This window comes from Camelus bactrianus, chromosome 2, assembly GCF_048773025.1.
Source record: "Camelus bactrianus isolate YW-2024 breed Bactrian camel chromosome 2, ASM4877302v1, whole genome shotgun sequence".
Lineage (NCBI taxonomy): Eukaryota > Metazoa > Chordata > Mammalia > Artiodactyla > Camelidae > Camelus > Camelus bactrianus.
Genome location: NC_133540.1, coordinates 101060188 through 101078064, shown reverse-complemented (window position 1 = coordinate 101078064; position 17877 = coordinate 101060188). Strand labels below are relative to the sequence as shown.

General features: G+C 39.6%; 1 protein-coding gene across 5 annotated transcripts in view; it reads left to right on the top strand.

Annotated features, from left to right (window-relative positions):
- CWH43 (cell wall biogenesis 43 C-terminal homolog) overlaps positions 1-12197 on the top strand; it is a 53361-nt gene extending 41164 nt beyond the window's left edge. For 4 of the 5 annotated variants that reach the window (XM_045522357.2, XM_045522360.2, XM_010962575.3 and 1 more), the window contains 4 exons: positions 2365-2509; positions 6371-6432; positions 8834-8989; positions 11943-12197. In XM_045522357.2, the coding sequence (XP_045378313.1) occupies positions 2365-2509; positions 6371-6432; positions 8834-8989; positions 11943-12021 (442 nt within the window). In that variant the 3' untranslated portion in view covers positions 12022-12197. The remainder of the gene's footprint in view (positions 1-2364; positions 2510-6370; positions 6433-8833; positions 8990-11942) is intronic. The other variant, XM_045522356.2, reaches the window with a different exon arrangement.
- The last annotated feature ends 5680 nt before the right edge of the window (positions 12198-17877 follow it).

The following is a 17877-nucleotide window of genomic DNA, read 5'->3' as shown; positions in this document are numbered from 1 at the left end:
TTGTTAGCTGATTCAACAAGATTTTTAAAATTAGTGACTACACAAATAAGTCTTTACAACTGATCAACAGAAAACAGAAATTCCTTAAAAGTTATTTAGGTATACACCATAAATAAAATTGGTATTACTTTAGGTAATTAACTGAGCCACAGTTAATCACATTTTTTTTTTCTGTAACATGCATAAACCTACAAAGAAGAAAGAACACAGAACCTGTAGCCTGTAGTTATAGTTTTGGTTCTGTTGTAAGTTCAGTGAGTTCCAGTTCTCTTGTCTTTGAAAATCAGATAAAATTATTTTTCCCAGCTCACATCGATAGGGCTGTTGGGCTGATCAAATGTAAAGAGATAAGGAAGCATAAATCATGTATTCAGTCTGTCTCTTTTTCCCTCTTTCCTATCCCCTCTCCTTTCTTTGTATCATAATACACATTTTATTTTTATTATCATCACTGGATAAAGTTTACCTACTGAGAAAATGTAAAACCAAATTCAGAGATTATTTTCCAATAATATGTTGCTAAAATATATTTGAATGAAAACTCTTATCTGTGGTGCAGTGACTGTGGAATTCTCTAGACAGGATTTAAATCCCAATTGTATGTATTGGAAAGAACAGAATTCACTGCAGGCCTAATGAAGGGACTACTTACCAAGATGTTGGAAGGGCCACAGGAACAGATAAGAGATGCTAAGCCACTCAGACACTAGTAACGGTGGGGGTTCAGTACCATCCATAGGGCTGAAGGGACAGGCAGAGGAAACAGTGTTCCCAGAGCCCCGTGAGATCGGGAGCCAGGACTAGGGCCATCAGGCATGAGGAATGAGCTCCTGGGGAAGAAATACCCCAGCTTCTCTCTCCTCCTACCTGTTCATCTCCTGCTGGTGCCACCAATTGGCCAAACCTCACTGGAAATTAGCAGACAGGAGAGCCCAGGAGATGAAATCTGCTTGGGATCCGCCTCCCAAGAGGCAGAGAAGGGCTGGGAATGGATCTGGACAGAGGTGTTTAGCGGATGGTCATTCTTTTCACTCTTCTATTTCTTGAGATGTCTTGTACTAGCTCTCAGCTGTCTGTACATAAAAATGCATAAGCTTAGTTCTGTCTTCCGAGCCTACCGCAGTGAGGTTTCTCCCGTCTTCTCAGTCTTTGGTGATCTCCCTCCTTCTTCCTTTGTCATTTCTTTTTCTTAACAGTCATTTATTAGCTATCGTACTCTGTCCATGCCTGTGATGGTCTACTGCCTGTTTGCTCTTGGATCCGATCCATTCCTGGCTCATCTCCCTTCCGGCTACAGATGGCAGGAAACCACATTTCCCAGTGTCTGTTGCCTTCTGGCTCCTGGGTAGGTGTGGCCAATAGAAGGCACTGGTGCAAGGCTAGAGGGCTGGAGGAGGGGACAAGACAGGGTATTTTGCATTCTCTCTCTTGTCTCTGGCAGTAGCTGAGTCTCTTCTGTGGCTCCAACTCCTCCTTCAGTGGCTCCAGCTCTTTCCGAGTAGCCTCCTCCAAAGCTCCGTTTCCCGGCAGTTAGGGCTGGCTTGTGGACTCTGGGAACATCACCTCTTCCTGTTTTCCCTCTAACTTTAGAGGTGTCATGGTTTCTCACTGTTACTAAACTCTGGCTGCCTCACTGATTCCTGTTTGGCGTCCTGCCACCTAGTAGCCAATTCCCTATATTAAATTCACTTTGTTTGAAACACCTAGAGTGGTTTCAGGTCTCCTGGCTGGATCATGCCAAATATGATGTCCCTAGTTTTTCCCCCAGACAGACTGACTGTAAACCATCCCCCCACCAAAGCCTAATGTACAGGCCTGATTGTCCCAGTCACACACTCACAGTGCTTCGCATAATAAAAGCAGCATGTTTCTCCAGTGTTTGACCAGCAGAGCCAGGGAGGCTTTTAGAAAGTGTTCAGTTGAAGGAGCTGAGTAGGTTAATAAGCCCGGTGTGCTCTGTGAATGTTAGGGTTCTCATTCTTACTGGTACTCCTTGCTCTTTTTTTAATAAAACTACTAGTCTTTAGCTGTAATATTAATGACCAGGTGTCAGATTATTGATAGAACTTCTTTTGATGAAAAGTTAAGCAAAAGCTGTTTTTAAAATTGATATGTAGATCAACTCAACTCCAAATGATTTGTGGAGAAAGGTCAGGTTGTTGCTGGTCAAAGGTTTGTCCTCCTGCTCAGCTGGAGCACGGTAGCTGTCTTGTTCACTTGCATAATGTTAAGTCATGTGTCCAAGTAGGAATTATTCTGGGTTTGTGCACTGTTTGAAGATATTCTTTGGGAACTTAGGTACCTAATATTTTTAAAAATTGTTTTGCAAATACAATTAAGAAGTATATTTTTGCATTTTTAAAGAGATGACCTTGACAGGAAACTTCAAGCTATTGCTGTCTCAAAACTACTGAAAAGTAGCTCTGAGCAAGTGATATTTCTGGGATATATCACTTCAGCACCTGGTTCCAGAGATTATCTGCAGCTCATTGAACACGGCAATGTGAAGGTAACCCTATCTTAATAGGATTTCTGATTTCTTAAGTAAAATGTTTCTTCTTAATTTTTTTTTTTAAAAAAACCAACCCAACATTTTAATATGTATCCTGATTATCTACTGCTACAAAGAAAACTACCAGAAGATATACTGGCTTTAAACAATAGCATTCATCTCTTTGCTCATGAATCTGTGTTTGGGACAGGACTCAGCAGGGATAGCTCATCTCTGCTCCATGCAGCTAGGTGGCTCAGCTAGGGACTGGACCGTCCCACTTTGCAGATGACTCATAGGTGGCAAGTTGGTGCTGTCTGTTGACTAGGAGCTCGGCTGGGGCTTTGGGCTCAGAGTCCTGCTTCCTCTCCATGAGCCACCTGGGCTTCCTTCCTACATGATGGCTGGGTTCTAAGAGTGAGTGTCCCAAAAGAACCGGGAAGAAGTTTATTGCCATGTGTGACCGAGCCTTGTAAATCACATAGTGGGACTTCTGTCATCATCACAAGCCTGCTCATGTTACAGTGGAAGAGACATAAATCTCTCTCATCTCTCAGTGAGAGGAGTATCAGAGTCACATTATAAGAATCCTATATAGAGAGTGGATTATTTTACCCATGTTTAGAAAATACAGCCTGCCACATTTGCAGGTTAATTATGTTGAGAGGAGAAGATAAAATAAAACGTCATACAGAGAGGCTAGCTGATCAGCCAGAGACACTAAATTTGTCCTTACCTGATCGGGTCCCAAACAGTTGAATTTGTCAGTGCACCCAGATATAGTCATGCTCTGGGAAGCTGAGAGACAAATCAAATCCTTGAGATACATATATACTAGAATGTTAAATGTATTCATTTATCATGGAAATATAACTTTCATACTTAGTTAAACCCTATATGGATTTCTTGTTCCTTTATTTTTTTATTTTTATTTATTAATTTTTTTTGCTTCATTGTCTTGAGATAATATCTGCAAACAAGAAAAAGCTTATCCATCTTACTGAATGCTTGGAAAGACAGGTGAGAGAGCTTGGCAGGATGAGGGTTTTCTGCATGTGACAGAAAACACAAAATGACAGTGGCTTAAAGAAGAGAGTATATTTCTTTATGTAAAAGTCTGGGCAGGTGATTCACCACTGGTGTGGCACTCTGCAGTATCAGGGATGTGTTCCTTCTTTCTTGTGGCTCCACGTTACAAGGACTCCATTCCCAAGATTGCCTCATGGTCCAAGATGGCAGCATCCATGTTCTAGTTAGCAAGGGAAAGGAAGGGATAAAGACGGGGCCAAGAGCGTATACAAGCTTTCTCTAAGGCAAATTCCAGGAAACTGACCTCCAACACTTGTTGACTGGAATTTAGTCATCTGACCGTATGTCACTGTACAGGAAGTGGAGAGATGCAGTATTTAAACTAGATACCCTTACACCTAGCTAAAAACACTACACCTTTAGAAAAGGGGCAAGGCAGATATTAGGGAGATGAGTTAATCTCTACCATAGTGGATAAAGCAGAAGTGAAGTCAAGATGGGACTCCTGATTTTAGCTTTGGTCAGAGGGTTTGTGATGGTGAAACTTACAGAGCATACATAAGGAAGAAGAGTTTTGCAGAAAAGATGAGTTCAGCTTTAGTCTGAGTTGAGGCATCTGTGGGATGTTAGTGGAGATGTCTATTAGGCAGCTGGATATATGGATCTGGAATTGGAAAGGGCAGTCGGGACTAGAGATAGAGATTAAGGATTTGCCATCATCTAGGTGATCATTAAAACCATGAAGTAAGGTGATATTGCTTATGGAGTTGGGGAATTAGAAAAGAAAACCCCGAGTCGAGTCACATTGAACATGGCTATCATGGGGCTGATGGGTAAGAGAAGGAAGATTATTTCAGAAAAGAGATTAAGGAGAGGTCAGAAGAGTAAAAGGAAACTTTGGAGAGTGCAGAGTCACGAGGCTGCATTAGTTGGTTATCACTGTGTAGCGAACACTTCAAACCTTAGTGGCTTAAAACAACAATGGTTTAATACTCTCATAATTCTGTGGGTCTACTGAGTGTTTTCTGTTCTTGCCCGGGTTCACTCGTGGAGTCAGCTGGTGGCTGGGGGTCTGAGAGGCCCCCACGCCCATGCCTGGGGCCTTGGTGCTGGTTGTCGGCTGGGCCTCTCTCTCCATACGGTCTCATCATTCACTAGGCTCGCTGGTGGCACGTCTACTGGCTGTGTGACCTTGGGCAAGTTATTTAACCTTTCTGGGCCTCAATGTCCACAACTGTAAAGTGAGGATTGTAATACTTGTTGTATCATAGGGTTGTTATGAGGGTGGAATAGAAAAGATAATGTCTGAGAAGCCCTCGGCCTTGTAGGAGGCGTTCAGTAAGTGGTAGCTACGTTTATGCACGATGTGCGTCTGGCTGTATGTATAAAATCAGATGCATGTGTAAGTACATGGTCTAGAAGTACAGAATGTCAGACAAGATGATATTTGGAAAGTCTAAGAAAAAACTGATTGTATCCTAGTAAGAGATGGAATTTTTATTTGTGTGTGTGTGTGCAAGGAAGAGGGATTTTATTTGATTTTTATTTGACACTCTGTTGGTTTCCATTATCATAGTCAGAAGCTGAATCAAGATTGGCAGTAGATTCTTACATAACTTTTTCTATTTCAAAGTTTATTAATGCAGAGAGGAGTTTTAATCATAAATGCTTGAGTGAACATTTTTCTCTTTAAGAAATTAGTATTTAAATTCTGCAGTCTTAAAATTTGAGAGCATCTTTTCAAAATCTAATAAAATAAAAAGATAGTTAAACATATTCATAGTTTATGACTTCCAGTATATACAGCTGAATGACTAAATTTTTATCTCTTCCCAAGGCAAATCAGAACCTTACTTTAAAAATTTATTTGCTCTTTTCATCATTACAAAAATGTTAATTTAATTTTGGAAATTTATTGCAGTGTTTCCATGTATACAGAAGTCATATATATGTGTGTGTGACTGTGATGTTTAAGTAATAGTAAAGGTTAATTAACAAGCATTCATTTATCTACCACTAAGCTTCAGAAAAAAATTAAGAATTACATAATAAATTGTGATATTTCTCTTAGTGATGAAAAATATATTTAAAATTAAATTTTAATAGTAAAATTTAGTCAAATAGTCAAAAGTCTGGTACAATTTATAACGTACAGGATTTTTTTAACAGAAGAAAATGGAAATTTCTTCAGTGCAAAAGTTCCCTATTTAGGGTTTTCCCAACACATTATAGAAAAAAATGTTTATGTTCTGATTTTCTGACGAAAAATAACGCTGGTCTCAAGCTTTCGACATCAAAAAGACTCACAGTTACTCCTGAAACACGTTTGTTTCCAGTGACTCAGTTTGACAAACACAGACTGAACTCCTGCCAAACGCCAGGCTTCATGCTAAGGACCCGGGAGCCAAGGTGTCATGGAGTCTCTCTGCTCAGGAAGGGGAGAGGGGACACATCTAAACAATTAACTGTCCAGAGTGCTGGAGCTGGTGGGCAGATGAGCGCGCAGTCAATTCTGCCTGGGATGAGATGCTTGGAAAGCTAGGGGCGGGGGGGCAGGTCCCAGGTCGTAACTGCGGATCCACCTGCCTAACTCCCTGTCAAGACTACCTTCGTGTTGCACTGTCAGCATCTAATTCAGGGGCCAGGTGCCACGTGGTGGGTACTCCAGAAATATCTGGAGAATGAATAAATAACTGGGGCCTTAAAAAAACACCAGGAGGAGTCAGGCAGAGAAAATAGCGGGCACAAAGAGAGGCCTGTTTATTACTGCAGCTCACACGTTTTCTTGGCAACTCAGAACAGAGCACCGTTTTTAAGGCTTTAAACATGCTCTTCTCTCTTTATTATTAGGACATCGACAGCACAGATCAAGACAGATGGTGCGAATACATTATGTATCGAGGGCTGATCAGGTGAGCACAGGTGTTTGATTGTTGTTTTTCTTACTCTATTATTACTGTCATCTTTTGGGTCTATCCTGTCAGGAAAAACCTTATGGAAGCAATTCATTAATTTTGTTACTTTCATAAACATTGATTTGGCTATTTACCCGGCTTGACACTTTTTCCAAGCCCTGGCCTAATGATTTAAGGAGTAAACGGCTAAGCAAATTAAGTTTAATTATACAAACAGGATACTGTGTAAATTATTAAGCCTGGTAAGTGTATAACTGTCAACACATGTTAGGAATGGAACCGTTTTTGACTGTATGGCATGGTGGAAACAGCACGGACTCTGGGCTTAGAATTCCAGCTTTGCCAACTTCTAATCGTGTAAACTTGGGTGACGGAACTACCTGTTGGAGCCGGTACTATATTGTGGTCAGCTCTCTAGGTAGATTATATTTTTAAAAAATGTCACCCTCTATCAAAAAGGTGAATATTATCTCAATATACATATGTATGTCTATAAATATTCCAAAACACTGTAGCTGAAAGATTGCAAAATTCAAACATGTAACTGCAAATCTGTTTTGAAGGCAGTGTTTCTTCAAGCAAAGAGCAGTTTAATACCAGAAAAAGGGACTAACCATTCATTCATTCATTCAACAAGCATTTATTAAATACCTATTACATGCTAGGCATTGTTCTAGGCACAAAATGAAATCCTTGACTCATGGAGCTTACACTCCTGTGGATGGAGACAGAAAATAAGCCCGGAAGAAATAGACTAGGACAGGTGGTGATGAGTGTGATGAGGCAGGTGAATGAAGCCGGGTAAGAAGGATGGGGAGCACAGGGGAGGCCGCAGTGTGTGACATGGGGTGGGCAGGACAGCCACTTGCTTGGATGCGGTGCTGTTCAGCCAGCAGACTGAGTAAGGGGAGGGAGTCCACCTGCACCCATCCTGAGGGAAGCATCCAGGCAGAGCGAACAGCAGGTGCAAAAGTTTGAGGGGTTCATACTAGTACCTTTTGGTGACAATGAGGAGGCCAGCGTGGCTGGAGTAGAGTGAGATGGGAGGTGACGTGAGACAGGTGAGGAGGGACAGATCATGGAGACAGTGACTGATCCACAGTCCCTCCACTCACAGGATTCTTCAGTGGAAACAGCATGTTGGAGACCATTCCTGAAACTCATCCCTAGTTGGTACAGGATCTGTTTGGAGATATTTGACCTGAGGCCTCTAATTGCCCTACTTGGGGCAGTGCTGGGAACTGTGGGACTGTGTGGGCTTCTAAGACGGACTTCACTGGGCCTTAGTCCTTCTTCCATACAGAGCACTTCATCACTCAGAGGTGTCTTGGCATCACCTGCCTGAAGAGAAGGGCTGGTGTTGACCTGATCACCCCTAAGTAACCTTCTGTTCCAAGATCTGTGGTCCACACTGATGAAAGGAATGGCTGTCTTCTAGGGATGACACAGAATCGGAGTCAGTTTCTCTCCCCTTGGACATATGGCTTGTTCCGTTATGAGTCATAGTCCAGTGAAAGCAAACCATTCCCTGTCCTCTTTACTCCGCTTGTTCCCCCATAGTCCTTGGGCACTTAGCACCACCCGATAGCCTTAACACGTATTTAATTTGTCCTCCCCACCTGGAATGAAAGCGTTATGAGGGCAAGAGCTCCATTTTATTCACTGTTTATCCCCAGTACTAGAACAATGCCTTCATGTAGTAGGGACATGATATGTATTTGTTCTTTGAATAAATGAATGACTGAAGCTGACTTCAGTATTAGTTTTTTTGGAGAGGCAAAATATAAATAAAATAAAATGAATTCCTGGCTGCTCATGGCTCCCCCATTTTTCTGTCTGAGCTTCTCAGTAGCTGTTTGGATAACATCTATAAAGTACTTTGAATTTCCCAGAGAACTGAAAGCTCTAACCAAAAACAAGATGTGCAATTTTTTCAGACATTAAAAATGTGTGATTTTTCAGATGTTAAAAACCTTTTATTTTAGATATTTAAATGTGAATGAAAATATACATGTGGTATTTGCATTTTTAAAGGTAAGAAAGAATTGAGGCATATGATCCTGTCATTCTGAAGAATTCCTGCTATTGACTCAAAACATAATTAATTGTGTAAGAGGCAATTTGTGTAGACAGACTATTCATTAGTGTAAAAAAGCAGAGTAAGGTTGCCAAGTATGTTTGGTTAATTAAGTCTATGTGCATGTTCCTTATTCATTTATATCAGAAAAGCAATATTTGGATAAATATTTAGAGTAATAAATCAAGTTAATTCTAGTGATACATAGAATAGAGTTAGAAATGGGAAACTAGCTTAATAATAAAGGTGTTATCTACTGGATCTCATCAGATTTCTGTTTGAGGATAAAATCTTTACAAACCGTGTCTATTTCTGCCACAGATTGGGTTATGCAAGAATCTCCCATGCTGGACTGAGTGACTCTGAAATTCAGATGGCCAAATTTAGGATTCCTGATGACCCCATTAATTACAGAGACAACCAGAAAGTAGTCACAGACCACAGGAAAGTTCCCAAGGAAATTCACTTCAATCCCAGGTGAGTGAGTTTTTATGTTGTAAACTATAGTTATGAGGTCGGGCATCCCCTCCAGGGAGCTACAAATTAGATTTGGTTCTAGAGATTTATTCATGTAAAGGAGCTCATGGTAGAGGTTATAACATCCTGCTTGGGTTGAAATTATGGTCCCTGCTTTCTGAGATAGAGAAACATGTTGAAGTCCCGACCTCAGGCAAAAAAGATCAACATGGCACCACGATCATCACCATCATCACCATCGTTAACACAACGGTAGCTAATGTTAGAGTGCTGCTGTGTCCCAGACCCTGTTCTAGGTGCATCGTGTGTTATCTTGATTAATCCCCATTGGTTGGGTTCTCTTGTTCTCCCCACCTTAGAGGTAAAGAAGCTCAGGCTAGGACTGTGACATAACTTCACTAGAGTTACATGACCGAGCTCAGAAGTGGGAAGGAAGCCTGTTGGCATCATTGGGTTGCTGTGGTTCTCAGCACTCGCTGCACATTAGACTCACCTGGAGAGCTTTTAAAAACTACCTCTGCCTGGGTCCCACCCCGACCGATTCATCAGAATCTCTGGGTGGCACCTGGGCTTTGAGTTAAAAAATCTTTCCAGGTTATTCTAATGTGCAGTTATGATTGAGACTGTGGAGAGTGGATCATTTATTTCCATTACAGATATTCTGCCCTGTGAAATATCCTAGGTTTTGTTTCGTCTTAAACAGAGGTTATCTGAGAAATCTATTTGCAGCAAAACACATGGTTTGGAGTAGGAGTTCTTTCCTTGTCCAGTGACTGGATAATGAGAGGAAATGTCCGCCTAAGACTAGACCCCGAACGTGTCATACGCTGTTACTCTTATGTGACATTTCTCCTACTTTTACTAGCTAAAAGCTGTAGAAAATTCTCAGACCTCATTTTGTTTGGGGGAAAAATGACATTTATCCCTTCTCTTTTTCTTCCTTGTCTCTCTTTACAACAAGAAAATACTGTACCAAAGTGTAGGCAGTGAATGTGAGGAGAGCTACCGTCTTGATTTGTATCACTATTTGATCTCGCCCTTTGTCACTGTAACGTGGTTGTGTGTAATGTGGTTGTGTAATGTGGGCTCGGGAGTCAAGCTGCCCAGTTTAGAGCCCCACTCTTGCCAGTGAACAGCTGGGCAACGTGGGCAAGTTGCTTAACCCCTCTTAAGCTTCAAATCTCATCTGCAAAATGGGAAAAATAGCGGCGCCTAACTCTTCAGGTTATCTGAGGTCTGAATGACGTCAAGTTCTTAGAATAGTGCATGGTGTAAACTCAATCGCCAGGAGCTGCACTTGTAGCAACAGTGTTTGTAGCAGTAACAGAAGTAAAATCAAAAGCTTCCCTCCTTTTGGTGACTGAGGTGACTTCTTAAATGGAAGCTAAAGCATCTGGGAAAGGAAAATAATTTCCTGTTTCCTTATTTTCATATACTAGGAGTATAGAAAACTCCAAATAAAATACTTTTGGCTAATCGCAGTGGCAGATTGATCCAAACCAACTGTGAACAGCCTTAGATCTACTTTCTTGCTCTGTTTAATGATGAAAATAAGAGAAGCATAAGTGGAAGGCCTGCTTTAATCTTAAAAGTCCCTATTATAAAATATATGCAGATGAAAATCTATCAAATAGAAATAGTCAAAGAATACTAAGTTCACCAAAAAACCCTATTCCTTAATTAAACAAATAGACATTAAGTACCATGATGCTAGAACCTGAGGACAGAGCAGTGAATAAGACCAACTTTGTGGAGCTTGTGTTCTGGTAGGGAGATAAGCAATTCAAAGATTATCACTGGTAATAGTTTTGCATACATCTTTGTTTCTTATATGTACATATATCTATATATCACACAATCATCCCAACTTAGTAAATGTATGAAACATATATATGTGTGTGTTTATGTGTATGTGTGTTCATTCTATTGGTTTAATTATTTTTTTAATGGAGGGGGTACCTGGGATTGAACCTAGGACCCTGTGCATGCTAAGCATGTGCTTTACTACTTGAGTTGTACTCTACTCCCCATTCTGTTTGTTAATATGATTAAAAAAAAATCTAAATAGTATATGATGAACTTCCTTCCATAATGAAGTACTCTCCTGAAACTATTTTTAATGGTTGGATAATATTCCATTGTATGGCTGTACCAAACTTGGCTGACCAGTTGTTTTTTTGCACATTTAGTATTCCATTATTACAGAAAGTCTTCTCAGGACTCTTTATGTTTTGCATATATCGTTGATTCTTCTTTAGTACTCAGTTCTAGTTGTGAAATAGTAGAATCAAAGGTTATGCAAAATTTTTATATCCCTTATTGTTTGTTGTTTTGAGGTGACAAAGTAAACAGATCTCCTGTATCCTACATTATTGAGATTATTAGAACATTGCAATTGCTGATGAAAGAAAGAAAGTCATCAGTTCTTTTCAGTGCCTTTTCAGTGCTTTCCATCATACCAACCAGAGCTATATCATTATCTAATTATTCATTGCTAATGTAAATCATTAATCTGTAGCGCCTGAGCACTGTAGTAGACTTAGAAGTTGTGATTATACCAAAATAAATTCTACATATGCATAAATGTAACATGAATCACATTTCAGGTTTCATGATCCCTTCACTTATACAATGGCTATACAATGGCTGAGGACTAGAGAGCAAATCCAGACTTATTTTTTCACAAATGTTATCACCCAATTAATTCCTAAACAGTTGTACTTTTTGGAATGGTCCATAATCATGGAACGAGGGCTTCAAAGATTAAAAATTTAGTCTGCCTTTCCTTAGGCATGAATCCTTTGTTAATTCTTCACTTGCTGTTTTATAAATTAATTGCATCTCTCCTGGTTTTATGATAGTTAAGTAAAACCACAATAGATTATGGTTGAAATTTTACATAAGAACATACCTTTCTGAATGGTTTTTACATGTCAATTACTTTTTTTTTTAGATTTGGATCCTACAAAGAAAGACACAATTCTGAGAACAATCATCATTTTCATATGAACACTCCCAAATACTTTTTATGAGCCATTTAAAACAAGGACTCATTGAACAAGCCTAAGGAAAACAAAAAGAACAGATGAATTGAAGTGGGAAACTACACACAAAGAACCTCAGTTTTGAAAAGATACAGTATGTACACAGTGGGAAATTTTTTAATCAATTTACAAAATATATTGCTAAATAAAAGCATTTCTCCAAATTGTTTTTCTTAATTTTTTGGTAAAAAAATAGAATGTAGGGTCATATAAGAAAGTTCTACTATGAGAGAGAAGATAACAAAAGTGTGTTACCTTTTTAATGCTTAAAAATAGGAAATGGAAAAAGAAGGAAAAAAACAGGAAATGGACTTTTTGATGAGCTGGAAGGACTGCTTGCAAAAATCAAACAGCCTTAAATCACTCTTGGGTCAAAGCAGGGAAAGAAATGTTTAGAAATTAAGTCTAATTGTTAGAAGACGAATGTGTACCTATAATGAGCGTTGACGCAGCAGCTGCCGCACGCCCTTCACCATCCTCTCCTGAGCTGTGGTAACATCATCTGCCTCTTGCCATGTTTCTATCACTCCATGGCTGTGCATGGCACACTTTGTGATGTCTCCATCAGTCAGGCCACCAGCTGTCAGGGAGCACACCTCTCCACGCAGACGGGTCCCACAGTGCATTTTCTCCCCTAGATCCAAGCAGGTAGATGATGGGGAAGAATTCAGCCCAACAGCACCATCTCTGCAGGGAATAGTGAATGGACTGTTGTTTAGGGAGGCACATGTGACATCTTAGAACTGGAAAGGGTCCTGAATGTTATTTTATATTTTGGGGCAAACATAAAAATTACAGAAGAATTTTCAAAGGTTTTATGTCACAATCTAAGGATGTTCCTTGGATCTATTTAACAAAAATGCATTGAGCATATCACCATATGCAAAACATGATGTCCTGGTGGTAGCTTTAAGAAAAAAATTTATTTGTTTATTTTTAAAAATTGAAGTATAGTTGGTTTACAGTTTTGTGTTAATTTCTGGTGTACAGCATAGTGATTCAGTTATATATATGTATATTTCTTTTCATGTTCTTTTTCATTATAAGCTATTACAAGGTATTGAATATAGTTCCTTGTGCTATACAGTAGGACCATGTTTATCTATTTTATATATAGTAGTATCTGCAAATCACAAACTCCCAAATTACTCCTCCCACCTCTTTTCCCCTTGGTAACCACAAGTTTGTTCTCTATGTGAGTCTTTCTGTTCTCTAAATAAGTTCATTTGTCTCATTTTTAAAGATTCCACATATAAGTGACATAATATGGTATTTTTCTTTCTCTTTCTGGCTTACTTCACTTAGTATGATTTTCTCCAGGTCCATCTATGTTGCTGCAAATGGCATTATTTTATTAGTTTTTATATCTGAGTAGTATTCCATTGTGTGTATATGTGTATGTGTACACACATCGTCTTTATCCAGTCATCTGTCAATGGACATATAGGTTGCTCCCATGTCTTGGCTATTATAAATTGTGCTGCTATGAACATTGGGGTACATGTATCATTTTTGAATTAGTTTCCTCTGGATATATGCTCAGGAGTGGAATTGCTGGATCATATGGTAAGTCTCTTTTCACTTTTTTAAGGAATCTCTGTACTATTTTCCATAATGGCTACACCAAACTACATTCTTACCAACAGTGTAGGAGGGCTCCCTTTTCTCCACACCCTCTCCAGCGTTTATCATTTGTGAACTTTTTAATGATGCCCATTCTGACTGGTGTGAGGTGATAACCTCATTGTAGTTTTGATTTGCATTTCTCTGATAATTAGCAATATTGAAAAAAAATTTATGTGCCTATTGGCCATTTGTATGTCTTCATTGGAGAAATACTTGTTTAGGTCGTCTGTCCAATTTTGGATTGGGTTGTTTGGTTATTTAATTAAGTTATATGAGCTGTTTGTATTTTCTGGAAATTAAGCCCTTGTCAGCTGTGTCATTTGCAAATATTTTCTCCCATTCCATAGACTGTCTTTTTGTTTTGTTTATAGTTTCCTTTGCTGTGCAAAAGCATATGTTTAATTAGGTCCCATTTGTTTGTTTTTGCTTTTATTTCTATTGCCTTGGTAGACTCTCAGTGGTAGTTTTAAAAATATGTCCACAAATGATTTGGTACTTCCTTCCAAAGGTGAGGCCTAATTCGTCTCTTTCTGAGTGTGGGCTAGACTGAGGGACTCACTTTGATGAAGGGAAGAAAGTGGAAGAGATGGCATGTGACTTCCAAACTTGGGTTGTAAAAGACTGTGACTTCTGCCTTAGTCTCATCCTCTTGGGTCTGAGAGAAGCCAGGTGCCATGTCATGAGCAACCCTGTGGAAAGGTGAGGAGTTGCCGAGGCCTCTTATCAACAGCCATGGGCGTGAGCCACCCTAGATGCGGAACTTCCAGCCCCTGCCAAGCTTCAAATCGTACTTCATCCCCAGCCGGCATCATGACTGCAACTCATGAGAGACCAAGCCCAACCACTGGCTTAGCTGCTCATAAGTCCTTAACAGATAATAACTGTTGTTTTAAGCCATCTGCGTTCAGATCTTTCTCAACATGTGATGGGGATATGTCCCGAAAAACCCATGTAAGTCGAAAATATCATTAAGTTGAAAATATTATTAATTTGAAAATGCGTTTGATACACTTAACTTTTCAAACATCATAACTTAGCTTAGCCTACCTTAAAGCTGCTCAGAACTCTTATATTAGACTACAGTTGCACAAAATGATCTAACACAAAGCCTATTTTATAATAAAGTGCTGCATATCTGAGGTGATCTACTGAATACTGTACTTGAGAGTGAAACACAGAATGGTTGTCTGGGCACAGAATGATTCTAAGTGTCTCAGCTGGTTACCCTGCAATTGTGGGGCTGACTGGGAGCCGATGGCTGCCCACCATCACGGGAGTATTTGTACTGCATATCACCAGCCCGAGAAAAGATCAAAATCCAAAATTCCAAGTGTGGTTTCTACTGAATGCATATTGCTTTCGCATCATTGTAAAGCTGAAAAATCTAAGTGGAGCCATCCTAAGTCAGGCAGCATCTTGTTTGGGTAATTTGCTATGCGTCAGTAGATAAGTAACACAGCCCTTGAAACTCTCCACATTTGGGGAACTCTGAGAACCTGGCAACAGCAAACATATTTACTTAGCATCTATTCTATCTGTGGTACAGTGCTGGACATGTGGCGGTAACAGGAGGTGTCACTTAAGTGAAAAAGACATTGCCCTTTTCTCTGGATCCTAATCACCAAGTTAGGGAGACAGAAAGATGCAAAGGCATCTTGAATGGTAACTACTGACTATTGACCTCTATTGAGCCAAGTGCTTTACCAACACTATCTCCTAACAACAATACTGCGAGGTGATGTAAGACAGATGACAACCGGGGTCTTTCAGATCTGGGATTAGATGGCCAGAACTCCCATTCCACTCCCTCCTGAGGACAGTGTCCTCTCCCAAATTTCTGTCAACTGTGTGAGGTTAAGGGGCAGGGTTCACATTTTTATGGTCACCTCTCGCACAGATCTCCTTCCACTGTCATAGCTGGGTTTATGGATGGTCTTGTGCTTGCATTTCTGACACTTGGATTATGCTACAATGCAACATAAAAGCATTTAATGCACTGAGCTGGTGCCTGGCACTCAGCAAGAGCTAAGAATTCCCCAAAGTTCTGGGGAGGCAGATGTACCCAGGACAACAAGCACTGCCTCTGTAACTGTGTCGAGCAGAGAGAGAACTCCGTTCCTTCCTCGAGTTCCTCAAAACAAGGTAAAACAAAACATTCTCACCATATGTTTTAGTGGGTGCAGTTTTTACTGAAGATGTGGAAAGACAGAGAAGGGTTTATATTACAGAAACTCAAAACATCTTCAGGCAGAATTAGATACTCACTTGTTTTACAAATCTTCTGTCTCCTCCACACCATGTAGTTTAGGAATCTCTCTTATCTTCTGTGGCTTTCCACACCTCCTTCAGATTTCTGTGCATTTCTAATACAAAGCAGATTCTCTCTCTTTCTCTCAGTCTCTTACTTATTTATCAAGTGCTCAGGGCCTTAACTTCCATTTTAAATGGCTTATTCGAGGTGGAGGGTTCAATACATCTCTCTCAGCAAATGAGAGGGCAAGCAGAAAGTTTAAACAGCACCGCTGAACTTAACCTAACTGATAAATATGAAAGAATGAGTGCCCCAAGTATCTTCAAATTACTCATGCAGATGTACATGGGACGTTTACCCAAATAGATCATATCCTGAGCCAAAAAGTAAGATTTTAAAATGTCAAAATATTGAATTAATACAGAATATATTCTCTAATGACAATGAAACTAGCTTAAAGTAAGTAACAAAAAGATGAGAAATCCCTAAATACTGGAAACTGAGTAATAAACTTCTAAGTAACCCATGAGTCAAAGAAGAGACCACAATAAAAATTAGAAAATATTTTGAACAAGAGAAAGAGAACCAATAGAAAGCATGTATCTCTGTATACACACACACACACACAAATATATGGATATATGTACAGCTCCATGCCTATCAACTATATTCAGAACCAACAGGAGATAGATATATGTGTACATATTTATCTATATATGTCTATATATCCACACATATATATCCATCTCCTGTTGGTTCTGCTTCTCTGTAGAGACCAGATTGATTCGATAGCAAAACTGAAAAGAATGCTAAATGGAAGAAAAATTATAGGCCAATCTCTATCATGTACATTGATATAAAATTCCTAAGCAAAATATTGCTAAATCAAATCCAGCATTGTATAAAAAGATAATACATTATGATAAGTTAGATTTACTCCAGGAATTCAAGGTAAGCTTAACACTTGAAAACAAATTAATGTAATTCTGTACCACAACAACATTTGTTTAAGTCACCCAGTCTATGGTAGTGCGTTACAGCATCCTGAACTAAGGGAACAGGTCTGATAACCCAGTGACTCTCAGCCTGGGGTGGGGGTGGCCTGTAGACTGGGGAAGGCAGAGCCCGTGGGGGAAAATGGAACCATCTAAACTCCCCCACCCCTCTGCAGTGGACATATTCTTACAGCCGATGTCACCTCCATTCTGGAGACCAGGCTCTCCTTTCTGTCCTGCTTGCTCTCCAGCCAGTTTTCTATTTAGTGGAATCTGGCAATTCAGGAGATGTTTCTTTTGCTTCCCATTTCTCATTTGGTTTTTGAATTCTACTACACTTTTTAAACAATCAGATGGATTTGGGGAACAATGGAAGAGACAAGAAAAAAGGAAAAGTGCTGATCTGCTGTATTGTGGAGTGGTGAATTTATCTTATTTTATACATTTGGGTCAGTAGTTATTTTGATTTCAATGTATTCTGGAAGCATCCGATTATTTTAGCCATAGCTTCTTAATGAGCTAATAATGTAATCTCTCTCTCTCTTTCCTAGGTAGATTACTTTAATCTATATCCAGGAGCTCTGAAAGAGTTAATGCTTTGAGCTGCCTTCATTATGTGAGCAGCTAATAGGACCAGTAACATAGTCAAGTAATTTCAGAGTAAAGACATTAAAGAAGACTCTAGAACAGGTACCAAGCAGTGAAACGTTGACTGATAACGCAAATAACCAGACACCCTTAATAAACTATAATTTTTCTCTGCACCCAATTTGCAGGCATAAGAGGCAATTCCTAAGAGAATATGCCCCTTTCAGAATCCTGAAATGCATAACAACAGGGCTGGAAGGGCACCTGGAGATCCCGTAAATTAGCTCTCATTTTGCAGACAACAAAATGAATTCAGAAGCTAGGTATCTATGTAAGGACATACCTAAGTAACAGAAAAGCTGGAACAAGAACACAGGTTTCTTG